The sequence below is a fragment of the Tachysurus fulvidraco genome, chromosome 7, assembly GCF_022655615.1.
Source record: "Tachysurus fulvidraco isolate hzauxx_2018 chromosome 7, HZAU_PFXX_2.0, whole genome shotgun sequence".
Lineage (NCBI taxonomy): Eukaryota > Metazoa > Chordata > Actinopteri > Siluriformes > Bagridae > Tachysurus > Tachysurus fulvidraco.
The window spans coordinates 6,094,282-6,115,330 of NC_062524.1; the positions used below are offsets into that span (position 1 = coordinate 6,094,282).

At 39.8% G+C, this 21,049-nt stretch overlaps 2 protein-coding genes across 4 annotated transcripts; both read right to left on the reverse strand.

Annotated features, from left to right (window-relative positions):
• Positions 1-430: 430 nt before the first annotated feature.
• On the reverse strand, positions 431-13,721 carry tent4a (terminal nucleotidyltransferase 4A). Of its 3 annotated transcripts, none has more exons than XM_027133907.2 (13): positions 12,876-13,720; positions 10,732-10,855; positions 9,610-9,656; positions 8,934-9,054; positions 8,701-8,808; positions 7,448-7,576; positions 6,985-7,198; positions 6,112-6,238; positions 5,900-5,985; positions 4,714-4,892; positions 4,250-4,396; positions 3,963-4,016; positions 431-2,474 (listed from the first exon to the last, which is right to left on the reverse strand). In XM_027133907.2, exons 1-13 carry the CDS (start codon positions 13,484-13,486, stop codon positions 2,361-2,363), a joined length of 2,061 nt encoding a protein of 686 aa, XP_026989708.2. In that variant the 5' UTR covers positions 13,487-13,720; the 3' UTR covers positions 431-2,360. The 3 variants fall into 3 exon arrangements, with proteins under 3 accessions (XP_026989708.2, XP_026989707.2, XP_047672495.1); XM_027133906.2 differs by having other exon boundaries at positions 431-2,477; XM_047816539.1 differs by lacking the exon at positions 3,963-4,016 and having other exon boundaries at positions 431-2,477; positions 12,876-13,721.
• Positions 13,722-17,018: 3,297 nt separating this feature from the next.
• Positions 17,019-20,605, reverse strand: srd5a1 (steroid-5-alpha-reductase, alpha polypeptide 1 (3-oxo-5 alpha-steroid delta 4-dehydrogenase alpha 1)). The gene is made up of 5 exons (XM_027133746.2): positions 20,211-20,605; positions 19,101-19,267; positions 18,602-18,703; positions 17,835-17,985; positions 17,019-17,115 (listed from the first exon to the last, which is right to left on the reverse strand). Exons 1-5 carry the CDS (start codon positions 20,528-20,530, stop codon positions 17,049-17,051), a joined length of 807 nt encoding a protein of 268 aa, XP_026989547.1. The 5' UTR covers positions 20,531-20,605; the 3' UTR covers positions 17,019-17,048.
• Positions 20,606-21,049: the final 444 nt, after the last annotated feature.

Below are 21,049 nucleotides of genomic sequence, written 5' to 3' on the forward strand. Positions count from 1 at the left end.
CCGAAAAGACTAACATAGCCCTGCAGGTTTTGTGCCAAAATAGATGATAATAATAATAATATTTGGAGCGATTCTGCTTCCGTCTATCGTGACAAGAGCCCCAGGCCCTGGTAAAGAGAAGCAGCCATATAGGGTCATGCTGCAATCACCCTGATTCTGTCTTGTTTTTGTACCATTTCTCGTAGAATTCTATCCCCCAAAAAGTTCTACTTTGGTTTGATAACCACATGCCATATTTGTTAGTTCCTATAACACATTAAACATGGACGTCGATACAACAGAATTCATTTGGTTTTTATGGCTTAGCCTAATACACAGTGAACGATGGAGTGAGGGTGCCACCTTGTGGTCGATCAGACTGCTGCTGATGATAATTACACAGACGCTCACCTCATGTGTCAAATGTAATCAATGACTGGGGAAAAAACTGTGGTTTTTAAAAGTTTTATTTAAAAAATAAAATAGAAAATAAAGTACATAAAAATATTACGGTGAAACAGCAAAAAAAAATTAATAATAATAATAAAAGAAATTTATGATCTGAGGGTTTTTGTTTTGCCTCATAGATGCTGGCTCTATCTAAAACCAGATCCTGCTCTTGTCGTTTATTACACCTAGGAGTTCACTTTTCCAGTTGAAAGGGGTGTGTAAAGTTTCTCACTGCAAAGTTAACGGTTGTTTCCTTGCTGCTCAGATATGATCTTAAAAAAAAAAACAAGAAAAAAGAGAGAGAGAGAGAGAGAGAGAGAGAGAGAGAGAGAGAGAGAGAGAGAGAGAGAGAGAGAGAAGATACGGGAAAGATTCCAACTGCTGCCAAAATATTTTATCACAGCAGCAGTCAGACACTTTTTTTCTTTTGTATATTTTCCTTGCAAAGACAAACTGTTCAGCTGTACCTTGGTTAGTCTGCTAAACTGAAGTGCCCTGGTTTCACTCAGATTCTCTCGTTTTTCCTCTCTGGCTTCGAGATTTGGTTGTCAAACGGAAAAGGATTCAAAGCTCCATTTGCATAGTTACAATAACCTGTATGCTTGTATCACTCCAAAGTAACAGCAATACAGTTTAGTGTGCTATATACAGACAGGAAATATTATACAGTACAGGAATAAAACAAAACAAAACAAAAAACAAAAAAAAAAACAAGTGACCTGACAAGGCAATAAAATAGTACAAGTACCTGGAAATACACATAAAGATTCCAGAAAGGAATCAGAGTAAAGTTCCCTTTCATGTCCCTTTTCGTCTATCTGGGAGCCAAACAAGAGCTCAGGGAGTCCAAGATGGTTGCTTTCACCTGTCTCTCAGCTGCATGTTCAGTTCTCAGGCTCCCATAGTTACTGACACTTAAAGCAATCTAAAAGGGAAACACACACACACACACACACACACACACACACGACCTAATACGGAGGTCTGAGTGCTGGAATATAGGCTTCTTTGGCTGTCATGCAGTGTAGCTCTAATGTAAGCTGAGCTACAGCTAAGACAGACCCATGTTCAAAGATAAAGTACAATTCGTTCTCACCAACACACACAAACACACACGTGTCAAAAGAGTGCTGAGAAAATCTGTTGACAAATGAGAAATTGGTGCCACCTGCAGACTGTTAAAATCTTAACACTGAGCGCACGCGCACACACACACACACTCGCGCGCACACACACACACACACTCGCGCACACACACACACACACACTCGCGCACACACACACACACACACTCGCGCACACACACACATACTCGCACACACACACATACTCGCACACACACACATACTCGCACACACACACATACTCGCACACACACAGTCCCACTCAATGCTCTGGGTCGGTCGTCCTAAATGACTCATTTAAAGCTTACTGTCTAGAGATTTCTTATTCTAAATATGGGCGACTGTGTAGTATTTACTGAAATTAAAACTCCTATAAAAATAAAACCGAGAAAAAAAAAATACACAAACAATACACATCGATAAGCTGCTGGATCTAGTGTCGGTGTATGGTGTCCTGTTAAAAAAAAAAAAAGAAAACAAAAATACCAGCAAAAAAACACCCCAAGTCAAGTGAAAAGGGAAAAGCAAGAACAAAAACGTTTCCATTGTGGGCAGAAGTTAAGGTGTAGATCATTAACCGGGTCTGAGGCATCCTCAGGGGTGGTGGAGATCGTGACATTCACACACGTGCAAGAATGGAGTGGGAGAGTAAACGTAGCACCAACATTAGCGCAGCTACTGAGCGAGGAGCTGCGGCAGAAACTGCTGGTCTCTCGGCTCGCGCCCCACCAGCAGGAGGCCTCGTCGAGTAATCATCGTTTTATGACAGGAGGAGGAGGAGGAGGAGGGAGGAAGAGTACGCTGTGTTTATCTACTGACACTAGCTGGTAGGCTGTCCCTCTTCTTATGACGCCATGTGTTGCGGTTGTACTGCATTTGGCCGTGTGGTAAAGCCGGGTTGTGGAAGCCCTTGGGACCAGCCTGCTGTTTACACACAGGACACAGAGCACAGAGAGAAAGGGGTTGAACATTTGTACAGCTTTTTTACTTTTACTGACCTGATTGGAACGATTTCCTCTCAATTTAATCCCGTTGGTTCGCAATTAATCAAAGACTACCGATTATACTCAAGAGAGTAAGACATAATCAGAACTAAAGTGTGTGTGTGTGAGAGATAAAGTGAGTTTAAGTGAATTGCATTTTAAAGCTTAGTAGTTTAAGAATATCAGCTGTATCTGTATATATAACTAGAACCAGTATAAAGGAAAAAAAAAAACAAAAACGCTTCTTTTCGTGTACTAGACCTTTATGTATTAGCTGTTAGACTATAGGTGATATATATGGAAGCCCCACTGAACTACAGAGCTTAAAAGTGAACTCTGACTTCTTTTTATTTTAAGTTAACATCTCACAATTCTGACTGGGTGTGTTTTGGCTCACAAATAGTTGATTAGTGATTAGTCACAAGGTTGTAAACTTTACTTTTGGTTGGTATACATGCACGAAAAGAAAAACATATTTCAGTTCAGGGAAGCTTGGAGATTTCAGGATACCAGGATTTCATCATGTGAATGGTTTTCTGGGGCTGCCATGTATAATTTTACTGCAATGTTAAACGCCTCTTTATCCAACTGCCACACAAAGGATGAGCAACAGAATCATACTTTTCTTAGTTTTTTTTACGAACTGCAGCTATAATTAAAGCTTTACTGCTTACCTGTTTAAGCTTTAGTAATTTAAAAAAAAGTGCAGCTAGACATCATGCAAGAAGACATCAAATATAAATTGAACAGTCACACCTCTCTACTCCTAGAACACACAGACGCGTGCGCACACTGACACACTAACAGACAGGCAGAAAAAAAAAAGACAGGAAGACAAGCAAAGACAGAGAGGCGGACAGCCAAAGAGAGACACAGACAGACAGGCACAGAGAGAGAGAGAGAGACAGGCACAGAGAGACAGACAGGCACAGACCCAGAGAGACAGACAGACAGGCACAGAGAGACAAACAGACAGACAGGCACAGAGAGACAGACAGACAGACAGGCACAGAGAGACAGACAGACAGGCACAGAGAGACAGACAGACAGACAGACAGACAGACAGGCACAGAGAGACAGACAGACAGGCACAGAGAGACAGACAGACAGGCACAGAGAGAAAGACAGACAGGCACAGAGAGACGGGCACAGAGAGACAGACAGACAGGCACAGAGAGACAGGCACAGAGAGACAGACAGACAGGCACAGAGAGAAAGACAGACAGGCACAGAGAGACAGACAGACAGGCACAGAGAGACAGACAGACAGGCACAGAGAGACAGGCACAGACAGACAGGCACAGAGAGAAAGACAGACAGACAGGCACAGAGAGAAAGACAGACAGACAGGCACAGAGAGACAGACAGACAGACAGGCACAGAGAGACAGACAGACACAGACCCAGAGAGACAGACAGACACAGACCTGTCTGAGAGGTAAAACGTGGCGAGGAAGACTCCCGGGCACTGAAATTCTTGTCTAAAGAAGAGAAGTCACAGAGGTTGTTAGTGAATTCATGATATGCAACAGTGTTATAAAGCAGTTTATAAAGCATGATCTTACAGTGAGTTCAAATGAAACGGTTCTTTACTTGTTGCTCATTAGAAACGTTTCAGACCTCATTTTGCTTTTTGAAGCATGACTATTGCTGTTTTTCACCCTCCAAACAAATAGCTGACTCAGAGAGAGAGGTGCGGTCTGTTTCTGCTCACCTGGTTGGCAGCGGGCATTGTGAGTGGCATGGTGACGATGGCCTTGTGCTTGCCCATCTGCAGCTCAGCGGGCAGCGTGCCCAGTGCCATCGTCTGCAGAGGGTAGGAGGGCAATGCTGGAGCAACGCACGGTGTGCAGTCCGAGTCCTTCACAAAGAGACAGGGAAAAGGATAAACCTGGCATTTGTGTTTCTCACCAAACTCGGCGTTATAGCAATTATACAAATAAATAAATGCTATGAGTGAATCAGAGGCTTTGTTCATGGAAATTTCCCACTTTTCTGGCTCATAAACAATCACTATTGTCTAAACCTGAAAGTGTTATTCATTTAAAAGATGAAAACCATTATTTAATAACCATCTTCACATAAGCTGTGTGAAGGACAGTGACGTGGGAATAAGAAGCACTGCTGGATAAAGGTGTGTTTTTTGTTTACAGAAGAGGAGTGTACGATGTCGCTTACGATGTCGCTGCCTGACAGAGAGGAAGCAGACGAGTGCTGCTGGGGGCTGGACAGAGACATTGAAGAGTCTGCGCTGTTAGGAGACACGGAGTCTCTCTGGAGCTGCTGCTGCTCCTCCACTCCAACACTGAGCAGAGCGCTCGAGTCCACCTGCTCCACCGAGTCTTTATTAGCAGGACCTGTGTAAACACACACAAATGAGACACTGCCGTTATGCATTAAAGTGATGGAATTGTAACACCAGACTAAGCCACATACAAGTTCCATTTCCTCCACACAAATTTATAAACGTTTACAACCTTTTTTTTTTTTTTTTTAGCTATTATACAATGGTGTGTAGTTTTTAATAGTTATGTTTAATGTGTAACAGCAGAATAATCATTTATAACAGCTACGAACGGTCACATCATGTTCCTGGGAAACTCGAGACTTTCTAGTTTAAGAAGCTACGATATCACCTCAACTCTGACACCGGAGACTCCTTCCAAAAATGAAATAATAATAACACCTGTCTATAGGTGGCACCACTCAACTCCCAGTGCAACTTGCTACTACAGAAATGACAGCATATTAGAACGGGTGCATTAACAACATATTACATAACTGTTATATCTGCTATAGGGTTTTTTTTTTTTTTTTTGGAATTCTAATTAGTGTTTTTGTATTTTGTTTTACATTTTTAGCAGTTGGAACATTGGAAAAGAAAATCCAATATATCAGGAGAATACGTGCATTATATTCCCCCTCACTATAGATTATGTCATTTCTGCCATATGTAATGCCATATGTTTTTTTTTTTTTATCTACGATACTTAAACATATTTTCAGAATCTAAAAGAAGACGAAACGCTCACCTTCATGAACAGATTTATATAAGCAACCCAGAATTTGCTCGATATTCGACCTGATAAAACCCACGTGTCATATTTACGCTCATTAAGGAGAAGTGGAGCGACTGGCTAGTGGACGTTCTGCTGAGCGAGCTTTACGCACTCCTCCACCCTGCCGTCTCAGACAGCTGACATGCTGCAGAGCTCCAATTAGATTTGCTGCCCTGATCAGCATTTTAATGAACCTGCTGCTGGCTGACACCGAAGTCTTTCTCGCTCAGACTCGTCGTCAGCCTGAACCTTTCCTCCTTCCGAGATGAGAATGAGTGTCATTTCTTCTCTTCTTTAAATCTTACCGCTTTTCCTGCTGCCCCACTTGTTAACGATCCACTCCCTGTAGTCGATCACTTCCTGGGTGACTTTAATGATGCGTCCCAAAGTGCTGTGGTACGATAAAGACAAAATAAAGAGGCCGATTACAAAAAGAAGCTGCGAGTTGTTATTATCTTAACGTGATGCTTAACACTTTAGTCAACATTTAGCTTTGTTGATGGTGCGTTTGCGTTACCTGTCGCTATCCTTGTTGGGGTAGGAGTTTGCGAGAGGCGACACAGCGTGGCTGAGAACGACGTAGGCGTAATCGAACACGTGCTTCACCTGCATGGCTCCATACGAGCTCCTGCCCACGTCATTACCTGACATAGAAAGAAAGGAAAAAAAAAAAGTAGGTTCGTAGGTTTGTAGCGCTATAATCAGTCCCTTCAGGACTTCTACACATTCGCAGATATTTAGCAAAAATATCAAGCAAACTCTGAAATCTGTCCAGTCCCAACACAATCATACAGACCGTCCTGTGTTCATCCTAGGACGCTTATTCACTACCTTCTCCTACCTAACACTCTTCTACACTCCAGCATCTCATGGACACTTTCCTCACTACTGTCACTAACGTCTCCTGTTAAAAATCATTACACAAAAACAAACTGAACTAAATAAAGTCCTGCGATAAAATGCCAGACTTATGGAAAGCAGGAAAAGCTTCCCCAAAAACAAGGAAAATACATAACAGTATACTTTAGATATCTCTTAGGATGAGAGTTAATACTGTTCCTGCCTTTGTACTCTTGTGCATTTCTTTTTTTTTTCTTTTGTTTAAAATTATTAAAGCAACAAAACTACAAATGCCAAACAAGCACAAAGCTACTGATGTGAAGCATTGCTATTACATAGCGTAGTGTGTTTGCTGTTCAGCATCTGGCATGGTGTATTTTTAGAGGAGAAAAAAAAAAACAGGGAATGCACTGTTTGGAGCAGGTTACATTATCATTAACTTGGACACAGCTCCCGCTTTGCCTGGCATAAACTGTCATTATAATGCCGAGAAAAAGGATTGATGTGATGTAACGGAGATGTGGAGCACAGACGAGTTTCAAATTAGCACCTGGAAGAAGAGGGTCCTCGATGCAGAGCATGGAGGGCCTGTAGCCGTTGTTCATGGCTTTCATGATGTCCTCTTTAGCCATGTAGGCGCCGCCGTTCTTTATCCTGATGCCTGTTTTCAGGTAGTTAAAATGGCGGCCGTACAGCTCGAAGAACTCGATGAGCAGAACGCCGAGGTTCGTGTTGGGAGAGCTAGCATCGATTCGGGGGTGGAGCTACGACACAAGAATGTTTGTTTATGGTGGAAGTCTAGTGGAAAGTGGTAGGTAGCTATAGATAGCTTCTAAACCCACATCAAAGGCAACAATATGCTCTCTACTACTTCGTTCTAAGCTTCGTTTTCTTTATAAAATGTCTCTAGAAACAGTTACTGAGAGATTGTACAGGATAAAAGTATGATAAGATGGTTATAAGAATGTTTCTTTAATTAATTTATTAGAAATAATAATTGCCCTTGTACCCACCTGCAGGAAGCTGATGACCATCAGGATGAGGCTATAGGAGCTGATGCCTCCAGTAAAGACCTCATTCAGATCCCTCTGCAGGAGGAACTGCTTCAGCACGAAGATCAAGTAAGGCAGCACGGTATACTTCTGTGCAAGGAGGAGGAAAAGGAAAATGATGCTTTGGACACACACACACACACACACACACACACACACACACACACACACACACACACAGCAGAAGAGACTTGTTTCGCATTAAACCCGTCCATCTGTTCAGAACAGCAGGAAGGCTTTGGCTCCGATTCCAGGCGGGAAGAGGTGTGACAAAAGGAAAAGCGGCACAGTGAATAACCATTCATTCACAGGCACGATGTACAGCTTGTTCGGTTCACTTATTCCCTTTCCGGTACTGGGAAATGTTAGTAAACAGTCATCGAGTTTTGTACTTTGAATGCTGATCTGTGGAATAGATCCTACCTGTAAACGATGTTCCACAAGCAAGCCGAGTGCTATGACCCGGGTGCTATGACGAGTGTCGAAAGTGACAGAATAAGGTTATTGCATGTTTTTATTGGAACCTGGTGTCCGTAACGACAGCTGACACCAAATCTACAGGCTACGTTCCTCTAGTACTGTGGAGTTAATGGTGGTATCAGGATGAAGATCAGTTTGTGAAGACTCTACAGATGAGGACAGCTGATGCCCCTTTTCCACCGAGGCAGTTTGTGTGCTGGTTCGGAGCCAGAGCCTAATTTAGAACCAGTTCTTTCTTTTTTGACAGCCAAAGCACCGGCTCTGTAGCTCTGTGACGGCTCTCTAGCCCATGGAAAGGCAAACTGGTTCTTAGAAGGATCGCCAGTGGAACCAACTTTGAAACAGCACCAGCACTAGCTCTGATCCAGCACCCGGTTCTTTCTGGTGGAAAAGGGGCATGAGAGACAAGGAAAGGATTAAAGCACCGCTGCATCTCTTTAGGTTTAGGTAGAGAAGGCTAGATCCCAATGCTCCTCTCTCAACAGGTACTCAGCTGGCATTGTGGGTAAAGAAAAGCCCATTAAACCAGCATCTCCATGAAAGAAGGTTAAACAAAAAAGTTCACATTTTAATGAGTATGCAAATGTTACTTATTTTACTTTAGGCACCTTGTGCCACTGATCATGAACTTCAGGTTTTTGGTGGATTTGAATTTATACTTGTACATTTGTTTTGCAGATTGAAATGATGGAAATCTGAAGAGAAAATAAAATGAGCATTTGGATAAAAGGTACCTTCACATAATCCTTGATGAAGTGAGCAGCTTTGACTCCAGTCTCCACGTTGAAACTGATGTCCACTTTGACCTCTGTTTCCTGGTCGGTCAATTTTATAATTGGTACCTTTGCAAAAAGAAAAGAAATCACGACAGCTTTATAAACCACCGGTGAGGGAAATTCTGTCCTTTACAAACAAAGAAGGGTTTCCTGATGGCGGACATGGAAATAGACGTGCGAGTGTCTCTCACCGTAGCTTTGTCAAGTACTTTAATAGAGAATGGCTCGGCCACGTTATTCTTCCGGAGGGCCTGCTCCAACTGCTGCAGCGGAGGTCTGTCCCATTTCCCGAACACCACCAAGTCAATGTCACTGTGCAGTGTACAACAACAAATCCAGATCAATCCTTTTAGACATGTTATATGAACAGCAAGATACTAGACGCAAGGTAAAATCAGAGCGTCTCGACTGTGCATTGTTTCAGTTCACGCACCAGGATAACGGTACTGCTTAGGGGTTTTCTTAAGTGCAGGGAAAACACAATCAATCGAAAACACACCAAACGTAGTTAAATCGATAGCACTTCTGATTCATTTAATTAAAAAAAAGAGCTGTTCTAATGCAAGTGTAGCTCAGTGGTTACGGTGTTGGACTACTGCTCGAAAGGTCATGAGTTCAAGCCCCAGGTCCACCAAGCTGCCGCTGCTGGGTCCCTGAGCAAGGCCTTTAATCCTCAATTGCATAAATTGAAATTACTTTTTTTTTTAAGTCACTCTGGATAAAGGTGTCTGCTAAATGCCATAAATGTAATGTGAAGCTTTTCCTTAGTGTAAACATATAGAACCACTGTCAATAATGAAGCTTTCTGTATGTAGGTGTTTGACATTGGAGAGAGAGAGAGGAGAGAGAGAGAGAACAAAGACTCACCTGGTAGGGAGGTAGAGCCCAGTGCTAAAGCTGCCGAATATCTGAACCTGCACAGACAAATAGAAGAAAATAAAAGCATTAAAAGCATGCAACATTTAAACTGGGAAAACGCATTTGTAAGAATCTAATATTTATGATCACAAGCAGCACCCTGTCGAAGACTTTTATTTCTTCAGACCTAATATGAGCACCTTGTTGCCAGTTACTCTGTTTTGGTGCAGAAGGATTTCATCTAATATTCACAAATGCTCAAACACACGAAATCCAACCGAGATTATGGATCAAACTCGGGACGGCTGGAAAAACAGCATGAGAATGTCTGGTGTTGGTAGGTCTTTAAAGAAATATAAAAAAAAAAAACAAAACAAAAACAAAAAGACAAAATCAACCCAAATATGGTTCTCTTCTTCAGACCTCTAATTTAAGGCGGCTGCTCCGGACTGCTGGCTAGTTTTCTCCCCGTTGCATTTATTTCCATGAGCCTTTGCATTGAATTCACATAAACAGGAGAGTCTGCACAAAAGCACCCAACTAGAATTGAATGAATGAATGAATGAATAAATAAATAAATACAAATAAATAAAAACAATAAAGAAAGCACGACAAATTATTTATTTGGATATATTTTTATGTGAGGAAACATTTAACATTTATGGAAGAAGACCAGGTTTTAGACCATTCCGGTTTCTCTGTCACAAGCTGCAATGGTTTGGTTTTATTAACTCTCAATGGAATGGAAAAAAAACAAACAAAACAAAACAAATCAGAAGGGCTAGTGATGAAGTAACTGATATTCCACAACATGAAACATAACCATAAATGGATAAAAATCAGCATCAGCATGTGCCAATCTTTCAAAATTGTAAATGTAGGCTTATGGCTGTGGTTTGAGAGGAATAAAAGACTTCAGGATGTGCACTTTGCTTTGCTTCACATCTCTAAGGTGTAGATTAAAGCACTGAACACTTCCTATTTGCAGGAACACTTCTTAAGCTCAAAATGTTTTTTTTTTTTTTGACAATAATAAAAATATCTATTAAACCAAAGCTACACTGTGTAACTGGACAGTATTTTGTAAATGATAATATACGTTTAAAGAAAGGAGCCAGTTGTTTTACTCACGTCAGCACTTGGCCACAGCTTCTTGATGACGGACTCGATTCGATAGACTACCTCTTGCCTCATAGTGGCCTCTTCGGGTCGAGGGGACATGAAGTTATAGAAGTCTATAATCTCCTCATGAAGCCTTGGGAAACAAGAAAAAAAAAAAATACAACATCAAACCACTGATGAGTTATCAAAAACTAAACTTTACAAACGCAAACATCTTAACGAGTGTTTTTTTTTTTTCCTTTTTAGCAAAGCAAGTGAGAAGAAGAAAAAAATGCAGAATACACCACCAGCAACACCTCCTACACTGTTTCTGGGAATTCTACAGGCCAAAATGTATGCATTAGAGTTAGCCCCGGATTTCACCATCATTCCTCCATCATCTAGCTGTATGGAGATCACATTCCAGATTTCAAACATTCCCAAAAGCCACTCGTCCGGTCCAGCTGTGCAAGCCTCAAGACGGAATTCAATCCTAATACACAAATGTTACAGCGTGAATGTGACAAGGTGCATGATTCCAGTAACATAAATTTCTAATCAACTACGACTGTACATGGTTACGTACGTCACTCCGGATAAAGGCGTCTGCTAAATGCTGTAAATGTAAATTCTACAGTACTGTTCAGACAGGAAAGGTTTGCTGGTGAATGTATACAATGTATACATTGCTGGTGGTTTGTGTAACGATTACGTCCATATCACACGTAGTCGTCTCCCAAATAAGCCTAAAGATAATCTGGTAATAATTACATATCCCAGCCTGCTCAGGGAAAACAAATCTGATCTGAATGGGGTTTAAAGTATTATAGACTAAATGTCTTTTTTTTTAACTAGAGCAACTAGTATAGACTGAAGGGGAAAATTAATAACTGGAACTGCTTAGAAATAGAGAGTGGACTCTTGCAAAGAGCGGACTCTAACAAATACCTGGGTGTTCATTTGAACAGCAAACTGAACTGGACAGACAATACTGAGGCAATCTACAAGAAAAGGCAGAGCAGACTCTTTCTGCTGAGGAGACTAAGGTGTTTTGGAGTGCAGGGAGAGCTACTAAAGACCTTTTGTGACTCTGTGGTGGCCTCAGCCATATTCTATGGTGTGGTCTGCTGGTGCAGCAGCATCTCTACTGCAGAAAGGAAGAGACTGGACAAGCCGATCAGGAAGGTTAGCTCAGACCTGGGGATTCCTCTGGACACTGTACAGGAGGTGGGGGAAAGGACGATGGTAGCAAATCTATCATCATTGCTGTATGAAACGGTGTCAGCTCTGAGCAGCTCCTTCAGTGACAGACTGTTACATCCCAAGTGTCTAAAGGAGTGATACAGTGAACCAGTCACCATAATACACACTTATTACTGTTTCACTGCGATAATAAACAATAACAAAGCATTTTAAACATGTGCAATAACAGAAATGTGCAATATCACCCGTGTGCAATATGTCTTCAGTGTAACCACTAGTCTTTTTGTACATTCTTGTTTTTGTATATACTGTATAATATATTATGTCTTTATTCTTTTTTATACATGTTTGCTGCTGTAACAGAGAAATTTCCACATTGTGGGACGAATAAAGGTTTCTCTTATCTTAAATTCTACTACATGCGAATTTTTTAAAAATAAAAATAAACCCTATTAACCATAAATCAGAGTGTCTACGTTTAAAAAAAACAATATGCAATTTTTTTATACATGAACATCTATTTATACACGTAATATATATATATATATAAATACATAAAAATAAACAAGTCTATAGAGTAGTACAAGTTCAGTTAGCCAAGGCTTGGCTAAGGCTTCTTGCGTATTTAAGGAAATTTTTTTGTTTGTTTATTTATTAATACGTTTGTTTGCTTTAATGACTATTTCAGTCGACGTGTATGCGTGTGCGATATATAAAGAAAACACGTATAAGAGGGAAAAAAAAGGTTAAGAAAAAAGGTTTAAAGACCGACATATCAGCCGAGTTCAAGCTGACGTAAAATTACAGCTAGCGTTAGCAGCAAGCTAACCGGCTCACGCGCAAAGCTAATTTACCAATTTTTATTAAATACCACGACGTGTATGAATAAGGTTAAAATGGATAAATTGATTAAAATAGCGTTTGATAAACGTTAGGTTATGAAAAGGGAATGAGAGAGAGTATGTGTTTACCCGTTAACTCCTGGGCGGTACGTCCTGGTTTTCCACAGAGTAACAGGACTGACATGATTTCCGTTAGTCCAGTTAGAGAGAATATAATTTATCCCGTATGTACTGGCTTTGTTTTCGCTTTTCCTTCGTCCAGGATGATGATGATGATGATGAAGATGGTGCTGATTATTGTGGTTGTTAAACGGAAAGCGCTTCATGCAGTTCTGTTGAAAACACGGCTGCGAATGTTGCTGATGGTGGTGATAATGATTATGGAGGTGATTCTGGATCACGTTGTTCAGTTCGTTAACACGGTTCTTGTTGGTATCGGTAGCTCTTAAGGCGGAAGAGGGATCCGTGTAGGAGCTGTCTGTGCCCGAATCCGGTGGACACCAGGAGCCCTTATGAGTAGGAGCCATTTCAGTCGGGTTCAGAGAAGGATTATTATTGTTAATCGTGCTGGATGAACACCCAGGTTCGTTGCACACATCTTTCCCCTGTTCGCTTTGTTGTTGTCGGTGATGGAGAGCAGAGTTAGTCCGGATTCCCTGAGACGTCTCCCACACATGCATCCATAACGCATTAGCAGGTCCTTTCTGTTCCGGCTGTATCCAGGCGACCCTTGGATCCATTCAAATTAGCTTAGCTTAGCTTAGCTAGCTTTATCCACCAGGATAAAACACACCCTCTTATAACATATCCTCCTATAACGTCCTCCAGACCGAGAGCTGTTTAACCAGGACACACGATTACATTAAAAATAACACGTAGCTCGGTAATGAAGAGCCGAAAACTGAGGACCAATCAGAGGTCTGCTTGTTCCTCTCGGCCTGTGAGACAGTGGATCCAATATGGCGACCTCCCATCACTCCCATTTAACACACACACACACACACACACACACACACACACACACACACACACACACACACACACACACACACACACACACACACACACACACACACAGAGATATTGTCTTACTATCCTTGTGAGGACCCTCTTTTGACATTTGACTGTATTATTATTGATAATTAATACTGAATCTAACCTTTAACCCAGAAATGAAGAGTACTACATAAAAAAAAAATATGAAAAGTACTTGTGGGGACTAGCCAAATGTCCTCACAAGATCAAACATTTTCAGAAATTCCTATCATTTTGGGCACATCATTGACTTACGATGCTTGTGAGGATCCTCCTTTGACATAGTTATTATTGCTAATTAACACTATGCCTACAGCTAAATAAACTAGTAACTGTAAGAAGTGATTGCTAAAAAGGAATAGCAGTTTTTCCCTTTTGGGGACTAGTTAAATGTTCTCACCATATCAAAGCTGTCAGAGGTTCCTGTCCTTGTTGAGGCTTTTGATCCCCAACAAGATATAAAATAATGTACATCAGAAAACTTTGCAATTTATTGGTGATGAATTATTACTGTCTAATAGTGTCTAGATTATATAGAAATCAAGAGTTTTTACAATACTGCAAATAGGCAATTACTCTAACTGCAATGTAGGTCTATACCTTTAGATGTGGGAAACAAAACAACCGATTAAACTCAATTAAAAAAAAAATAGATTGTCTCCAAGAATTTCTGAAAATAAAAACAAAATCAATGGGACATGCTGTTATTGGAAAAGAATGCACCATGTTCCAAAGTATTTTATATCTCTTTAACAACATAAATTTGCCTATGAGCAAAATTTTCAATTAATCAACTGTTTTTTAGGTCAGTGTTGTGGAACCTTCCTGTGAGACAAGGGACCATGTGAAATAAAATTGATGGAGTCCTCTATCCTAGATTCCTGTGATGAAAAAACTGTTACCGAGCACCGACACTGGAAACTCCTTTCATTGATGTTCAACCAACTTAGACAATTTTACTATATAAAATATGACATTCTTTGTTTTTAGCTTTAGATTATGCAGATTGTCTGCTGCACATGTCACTATGAATTGGCTGTTTGCAGAGTAAATATATTCATACACCCCAAAACAATATGCCACTGTAGCCATAGATTGTAGTGAGAGTGAACTCTTTTTTCATAACCGCTTTATCCTGGTCAGGGTCCCAGCTGATCCAGATCATATCCTGGGAACATGAGGTGCAAGGTGGGATACACCCTTCATGGGTACACTTGTCAAATTTCAAACCGAAACCCTAACTGAAGTCCTGACTAGGTTTTGGTCTGTTGGAAGGTTTTTCAGTTTGCATTATATGCATATTAAGTTGATCACAGAAGCAGAAATTAGATTTTTTGCTACCACAGATGATAAAAATCCTGCCCATAGCTGCCTCTCCACCTCAGAGCTTCCCTAAGCAGGACAGTGTTGGTATAACAGACCAGAAACAGAAAGATGCCTGTCCATTTCTTTTATAGGATGTTGCAGAAAAGAGGTCCCTTATGGCACCATTAAAATGGGGTTTTATTTTAATTAATTTTAATTAATTAATTAATTTATTTAAAATCTTTCAATAAATAAGTTACTTGTAATTTCCCATTCATCAAGATTTTTGTCAAAATCACTGTCTATTTGAGCTAATTTCTCAACTCATTTGTGTTTATGACTTGTATTACTGTCTATCCTTCAACATTTAATTGTTTCAAATGATTAACCTATAAACCATAACCATTAAACCATGAAACATATCATTTCCTAGAATTCTGTAACTTAGTTTGCACAGGATCCAAATTACAAGGAACCCTGGAGAATGTTGTACATTCATTGCACCCACCACAGTTACAGATTATTCATGCTCTCTATAATGCATTGTGTGGAACACTTGGATAGCACATACCACATATGACCGGAAATCGGTCTGCTCGGAAAAGGCACTTGGTGTTATTTTTTAAAGTCTTAAAGAGAAAGTGCATGATGATGACAAGCTGGCACTGGCACACCTCCAGACAAGGACTATGACAAAGAGTCTGGCATGTTTAATAGGGGCTGGACCTCCAGCATGTCTAGAGGCCAATATGGTGATGTGTACCACCCAGTGGGACAGCCTTTCCTCAGATTAGTGACTTCTCACCATAACAACAAAACAATTTACCTAAGGATCTGATGGCTGCCTTTGATCCAAACAATGCTGTAAGTCACCTACTTCAAGGTCAAAAGACTGAGCTTCGTGATATGACCTTGGCAGAAAGCCTGGATTCAGTCCAAAGTCATCTGGGCACCAAAGCATTCTAGGTAAGCTTGCTGCCAAAGCATGTAATGTCCCCAACTCCATTAGCTGAATATATCACTTGTAAGCAAGCAGTTTCTAGAAACTCCTGGCTGCCTTACACATCTTAAGGTACCGTCACTGTTTGGCCGTCCACAAAAGACTTGAGAAATACATCGGGTCTTAAAAGTCATACAAGGCAAATCCTGGACTGCAAGTTATTAGTAGGCAAGGCCCACCCCAGTCATAGGTGATCTGGCTGAGGATGCCAAATCTCTCAGTCAAATGTGGAATAGTATTTGCAGCTGCTAGGGCATTCCATAGTGAAAACAGCCATTGGAATCAAGGGGTAGCCACAAGCAGGAGTCTGGCATAGGTACTGAATTCATTAAAGAGTGGAAAGAAGCTATAAAGCCAGTCATTTCTCAGTGTGCCCTGTCCCAGCAGTCTGGCTCTGACAGGAAGAAACACAACCTGCAATGTGTTGACCTGGCACTGGAAAAGTACAAGCTTGGTTTTGTATAACCTTTCTGCCTTTATCATGGATCATTTTGTAACAGACAATCACTGAAGCTGAAGTCTAAGAACGTACATAATTACAGCCCTCATGGTAGCAATTGGAAGAATTGATTTTGGACAGACCCATTTTTAAAGACAGACCCATTTTTAAAGATTTAAATGTTTTAAAGATTTTATGGCTTTTCCTTAACTATGTGTGAAAAAAAGTCTATAAAGTGCTATAAAGAATTTAGGATCTGTAATCAATTATTAAAACTTCCCTTTTCCGGCCAGTTCATCTCTAATATTTTGGTCTCAGTTCTCAAGACAAGAAGCAAAACTTGTGCCTTGAGGTTTAATTATGTTTCCATGACTCGTTCCTCTGTTGACATTCTGCATATACACGTGCTTTTATCCTCAAACAGGCTTCAAATAAATAGTGCTTCATATCTGAATGCAATAAGAAATTCAATTATATGTTTGGATGTGCTTCATTGTATGTGAGTGCAATATTTTTTATTTCTTCAGAATACAAACGGAATCAGAGCTTTCCTTGATTTGGGGTAATCCTCAAATTTCTCAAGATACCACCTGTAGGACAAAATAGACAAAAGGTGATTACAGTCTTAGCATGAAGATGCACATGTATCATTATACAGACAGAAATCAAACCACGCATTCACATTAGCAAGCGACTCATCTCGGTTGTATTTTCTCACTTGGGGCATGTAGCACTGCACACTATATGATAAATATGTATTTCACAATAGGGCTTTTTTCTTTGTTCATATTAGCAAAGCAAGCTCACTGTAATTGTTATCTACACTCACCAGATGAAGTAACATTCTCTACTACGTTCTTCCAAGCTTGATTTTTTTCCATTGTAATTTATACCTATATTCGAATATTTTACATATATCATGTCTGACGTGTAACGAGAGGCCGTACATGACGGGCATGATTTTTTATTTCATTTTGGTGCGTTTGAATGTAAATGGAAACTAACTGCAGGTAGGAAATAATAATAAAAAAAAAAGTACCACTGTAATATTGGAACATGTATATTTGGATTTGCCGCTTTACCTCAGAACACAAAAAAATTTTCAAACACAAACATTTTTAATGTAAGTTGTTGCTGATGCTGAAGTTGCAGCTGTGTGTCAAATAGATATATAGAAACTGAACGTTCTGTTGTCGCTTTGTCTCCTGCCAGTGTGAATGCAGGATAACTAGGAAAAATCTCAATATGGAGGTTGAAATATTTAGATATACAGTATATGTACTGTATGCCATATACAAGATTAGCTTACTTGTGGTGGGAGACGGCTCGGTTGGAAAGGACGATGAAGGTGAAGAAAGCAAAGGCAAAACTGTGGACTGAGTGTGCAGCCAGCGCAAATCCAACCCATTCCACGATCTCACCCAGAAAATTAGCCCCTGAAACATACTCAAACGCTCCACCTGGAAAAGATATTCTGGCACTTTAGTATATGCTCAGTATGTACATGTGTATGCATATCTATGTATACACCTCTGACAATAAGCTAAAGGATTTCTCCAGGATTTTGTGACCAAAATAATTCATGCAAAATCGAGCAAACACCACAATATTCTAAGGAGATCGCAATTTTTCAAAATTACCACAGATTTCCTGTAGATTTGGCCCGAGATGCGTTGTGTGATGTCGTCACAACACGCATTCAGCTAAAGCCCTATTTCATTAATGTCTCTTCCATTACTTTTTTTCATAGGTCCTTAAATATTGTAATTAAAATAATAGTTATGTCACATATCAAATGTTTGGTATTACTTTTTTTTATAATTAACCTTTTATTGTTGTAAACCCCCCCCCCTCCCAATATTAATAGTCAATACCCAACATATCTGCCTTTGTATGTCCTCTTTCTGGTCCTATTGGTAATGTCAGATATAAAGAAGTCATTTGTTCTGTGTTATTTTATTTGTAGCCTAAAAAAGAAAAGTCTGCTAGTCATCAATCACTGTTTCTGACCATGCATAATTCCATCTGTTTCTTTTCAAGAAATAATGATTCACGATTTGATGAACACTCTCTAACCTCTGGGTATCTTGTAGCCTGTTTCTCCTGGACTGCGCAGGTTCCTCAGGATGTGGTCAGAATGAAGGTTAATTATCCATCCCAGAAACCATAGACAGGAGCCTGTGTGAAAATGAACGAATTATAAATCCATCACATGAGGCTTAACATATCCCCCAACCATAAGCAGACTGCTGTGATAAATGATGTTTGTACATGGGAGAAGAAACAGTGATTTAATTACCAGAATATACAAGCTATAACTCAATAAAAAATAAATGACTTAATCTTTACTTCCATGGTAAGCTGAAAAGCACGTCTAACTGGATTGAGCTCTGAGGTGGATGGGCTTCAACACACTTACATACACTTATGTAAGCAATGGTGGATGACTGAACAGCTAAAGCATGAACGGTCTGTTCGCTAGCACTTACGTTTACCTAGTAACAAACAGCACAGCTAGCAGGACTTCATGCACCACTGCATTGCCTTAAAACGAGGCCACTGCTCCGTTACCCACCTGTGATGAAGCAGGGATGTGAAACCCAACCCTGAGGGAAGTCTGCATACTGGCTCAGGTATCTCACTTGCAGATATCCATTATAAAAGCAAAACAGAAATGCTAGAGCAAATGAGGCGAACGGTGTGGGCTTTCCACCACGGATTAAAAATGGATATAAGAGAGACCTAAAAAAATAAAAATAAAAATAATATTTTTTTTAAAAGGCAAGATTTCCAGATTTTTGGATAACTATCAAATCAAATTTTATTCGTAACATACACATACATACAGGGTATGACATGCAGTGAAATGCTTTATGCAACTGTCCGGTATTACAATAAAGAGTATAAAAAAAGCAAAAAAATAAAATAATAATGAAATAATAAAAAAGTATAAACTATATAAGAGAACTATATAAAAAATCTATATAAAAATATGAAAATATAGAAGGAGAAATAATGTATATACATTATATATATATATATATAAAAATGTGTATGGTTTTTAAATATTGTCCTTAAATTCTATTTAAATATCTATTATGATAGATATTTCTAACATATCTGATTTTCGATTGTAGTCACGATAAACTCAACACTTAAAACTGAAAAGGAATGTGTTTAAGTTCCTGTTTCACATTATAGTAAACTTTAAAGCTACTTTACAGAAAACTAAGCTCCTAAACGTGTTTGTCCCATCCAGGGTTTATTCCAGCCTCGCTCCCAGTGTTCCCAGTATAGTCTTGGGTGGATTAGTGACTGTAAATTTGCCCCTAGTTCTGAATGAGCATATGAACGTGTTTGTCTCATCCAGGGTTTATTCCAGCCTCGCTCCCAGTGTTCCCAGTATAGTCTTGGGTGGATTAGTGACTGTAAATTTGCCCCTAGTTCTGAATGAGCATATGAACGTGTTTGTCTCATCCAGGGTTTATTCCAGCCTTGCTCCCAGTGTTCCCAGTATAGGTTTGGGATCCATCACAACCCTAACTAGTATTAAGCCTTGAATGAATGAGTCATTAGACAGACAACCCAATCCACCACCATGAACAAGAGATTAGGACATTAGAACATGTTTGTTGACAGCAGGATTGAAGAAATGTAAATATTAGGATAGACTGACATTGCTTACCTTTGGACATAGTGACAAAAGTACATGCCAAGAAGTATCTGGTTTGGTAGGACTGTTATCTTCAACGGTGATGCCCATAATATTAAACTCAGAGGTAGAAGAAAAGCAGGTAGCTCTTGAACAAACCAAGCCATTTTAACATGAACAGGAAACCCATATGTACTTGAGGTATACCTGCCATAAGGTGTGTTCTCAAAGAGCAAAGTGAAAAACGTCCCCAAAGCTATGAGCAGCATTAAATATGCAAGACAGTCCAGAATGTAAAGTTCTTCCTCATCAGAACCCAACAAGCTTCTCAAAACCTTCTCTATAACGCCCATATTAGATAAAACGCGTTGGAAGGCTTCAGGATAAAGACTAATATGAATAGTTTGGTGTTTAATTGCGACTCCAACCAATCATCGTCTTGTTTCCTATGGCGTCCACCAATCACTACTTGGTGGGCGGGGTTTACGTGGGAAATAGTGCGGACCAATAGGATGTGTGCGCTGAGTGTTTCCATTGGTTAAACAGCGTCTTTTACAACATGTTTACAGCAAGATTGTACCGTAGCACCTACACGAGGATAGAACTATATATATGATATCAGAATACAAAATGAAAAGGGTACACTTCATATGTCAGTTGCGAATTTTGCATTATTTATTTGTTATAGTTCTATTAATAAAAAGAATAACAATAATAATAAAAGTAATAATAATTATAATAATAAAAATAACAACACCAATAATAATAATAATAATAATAATAATAATAATAATAATAATAATAATAATAAACTTATACGACGCTTACAATATAATTCAGGCAGCATTACAGCCACCACACGATGGGTCCTT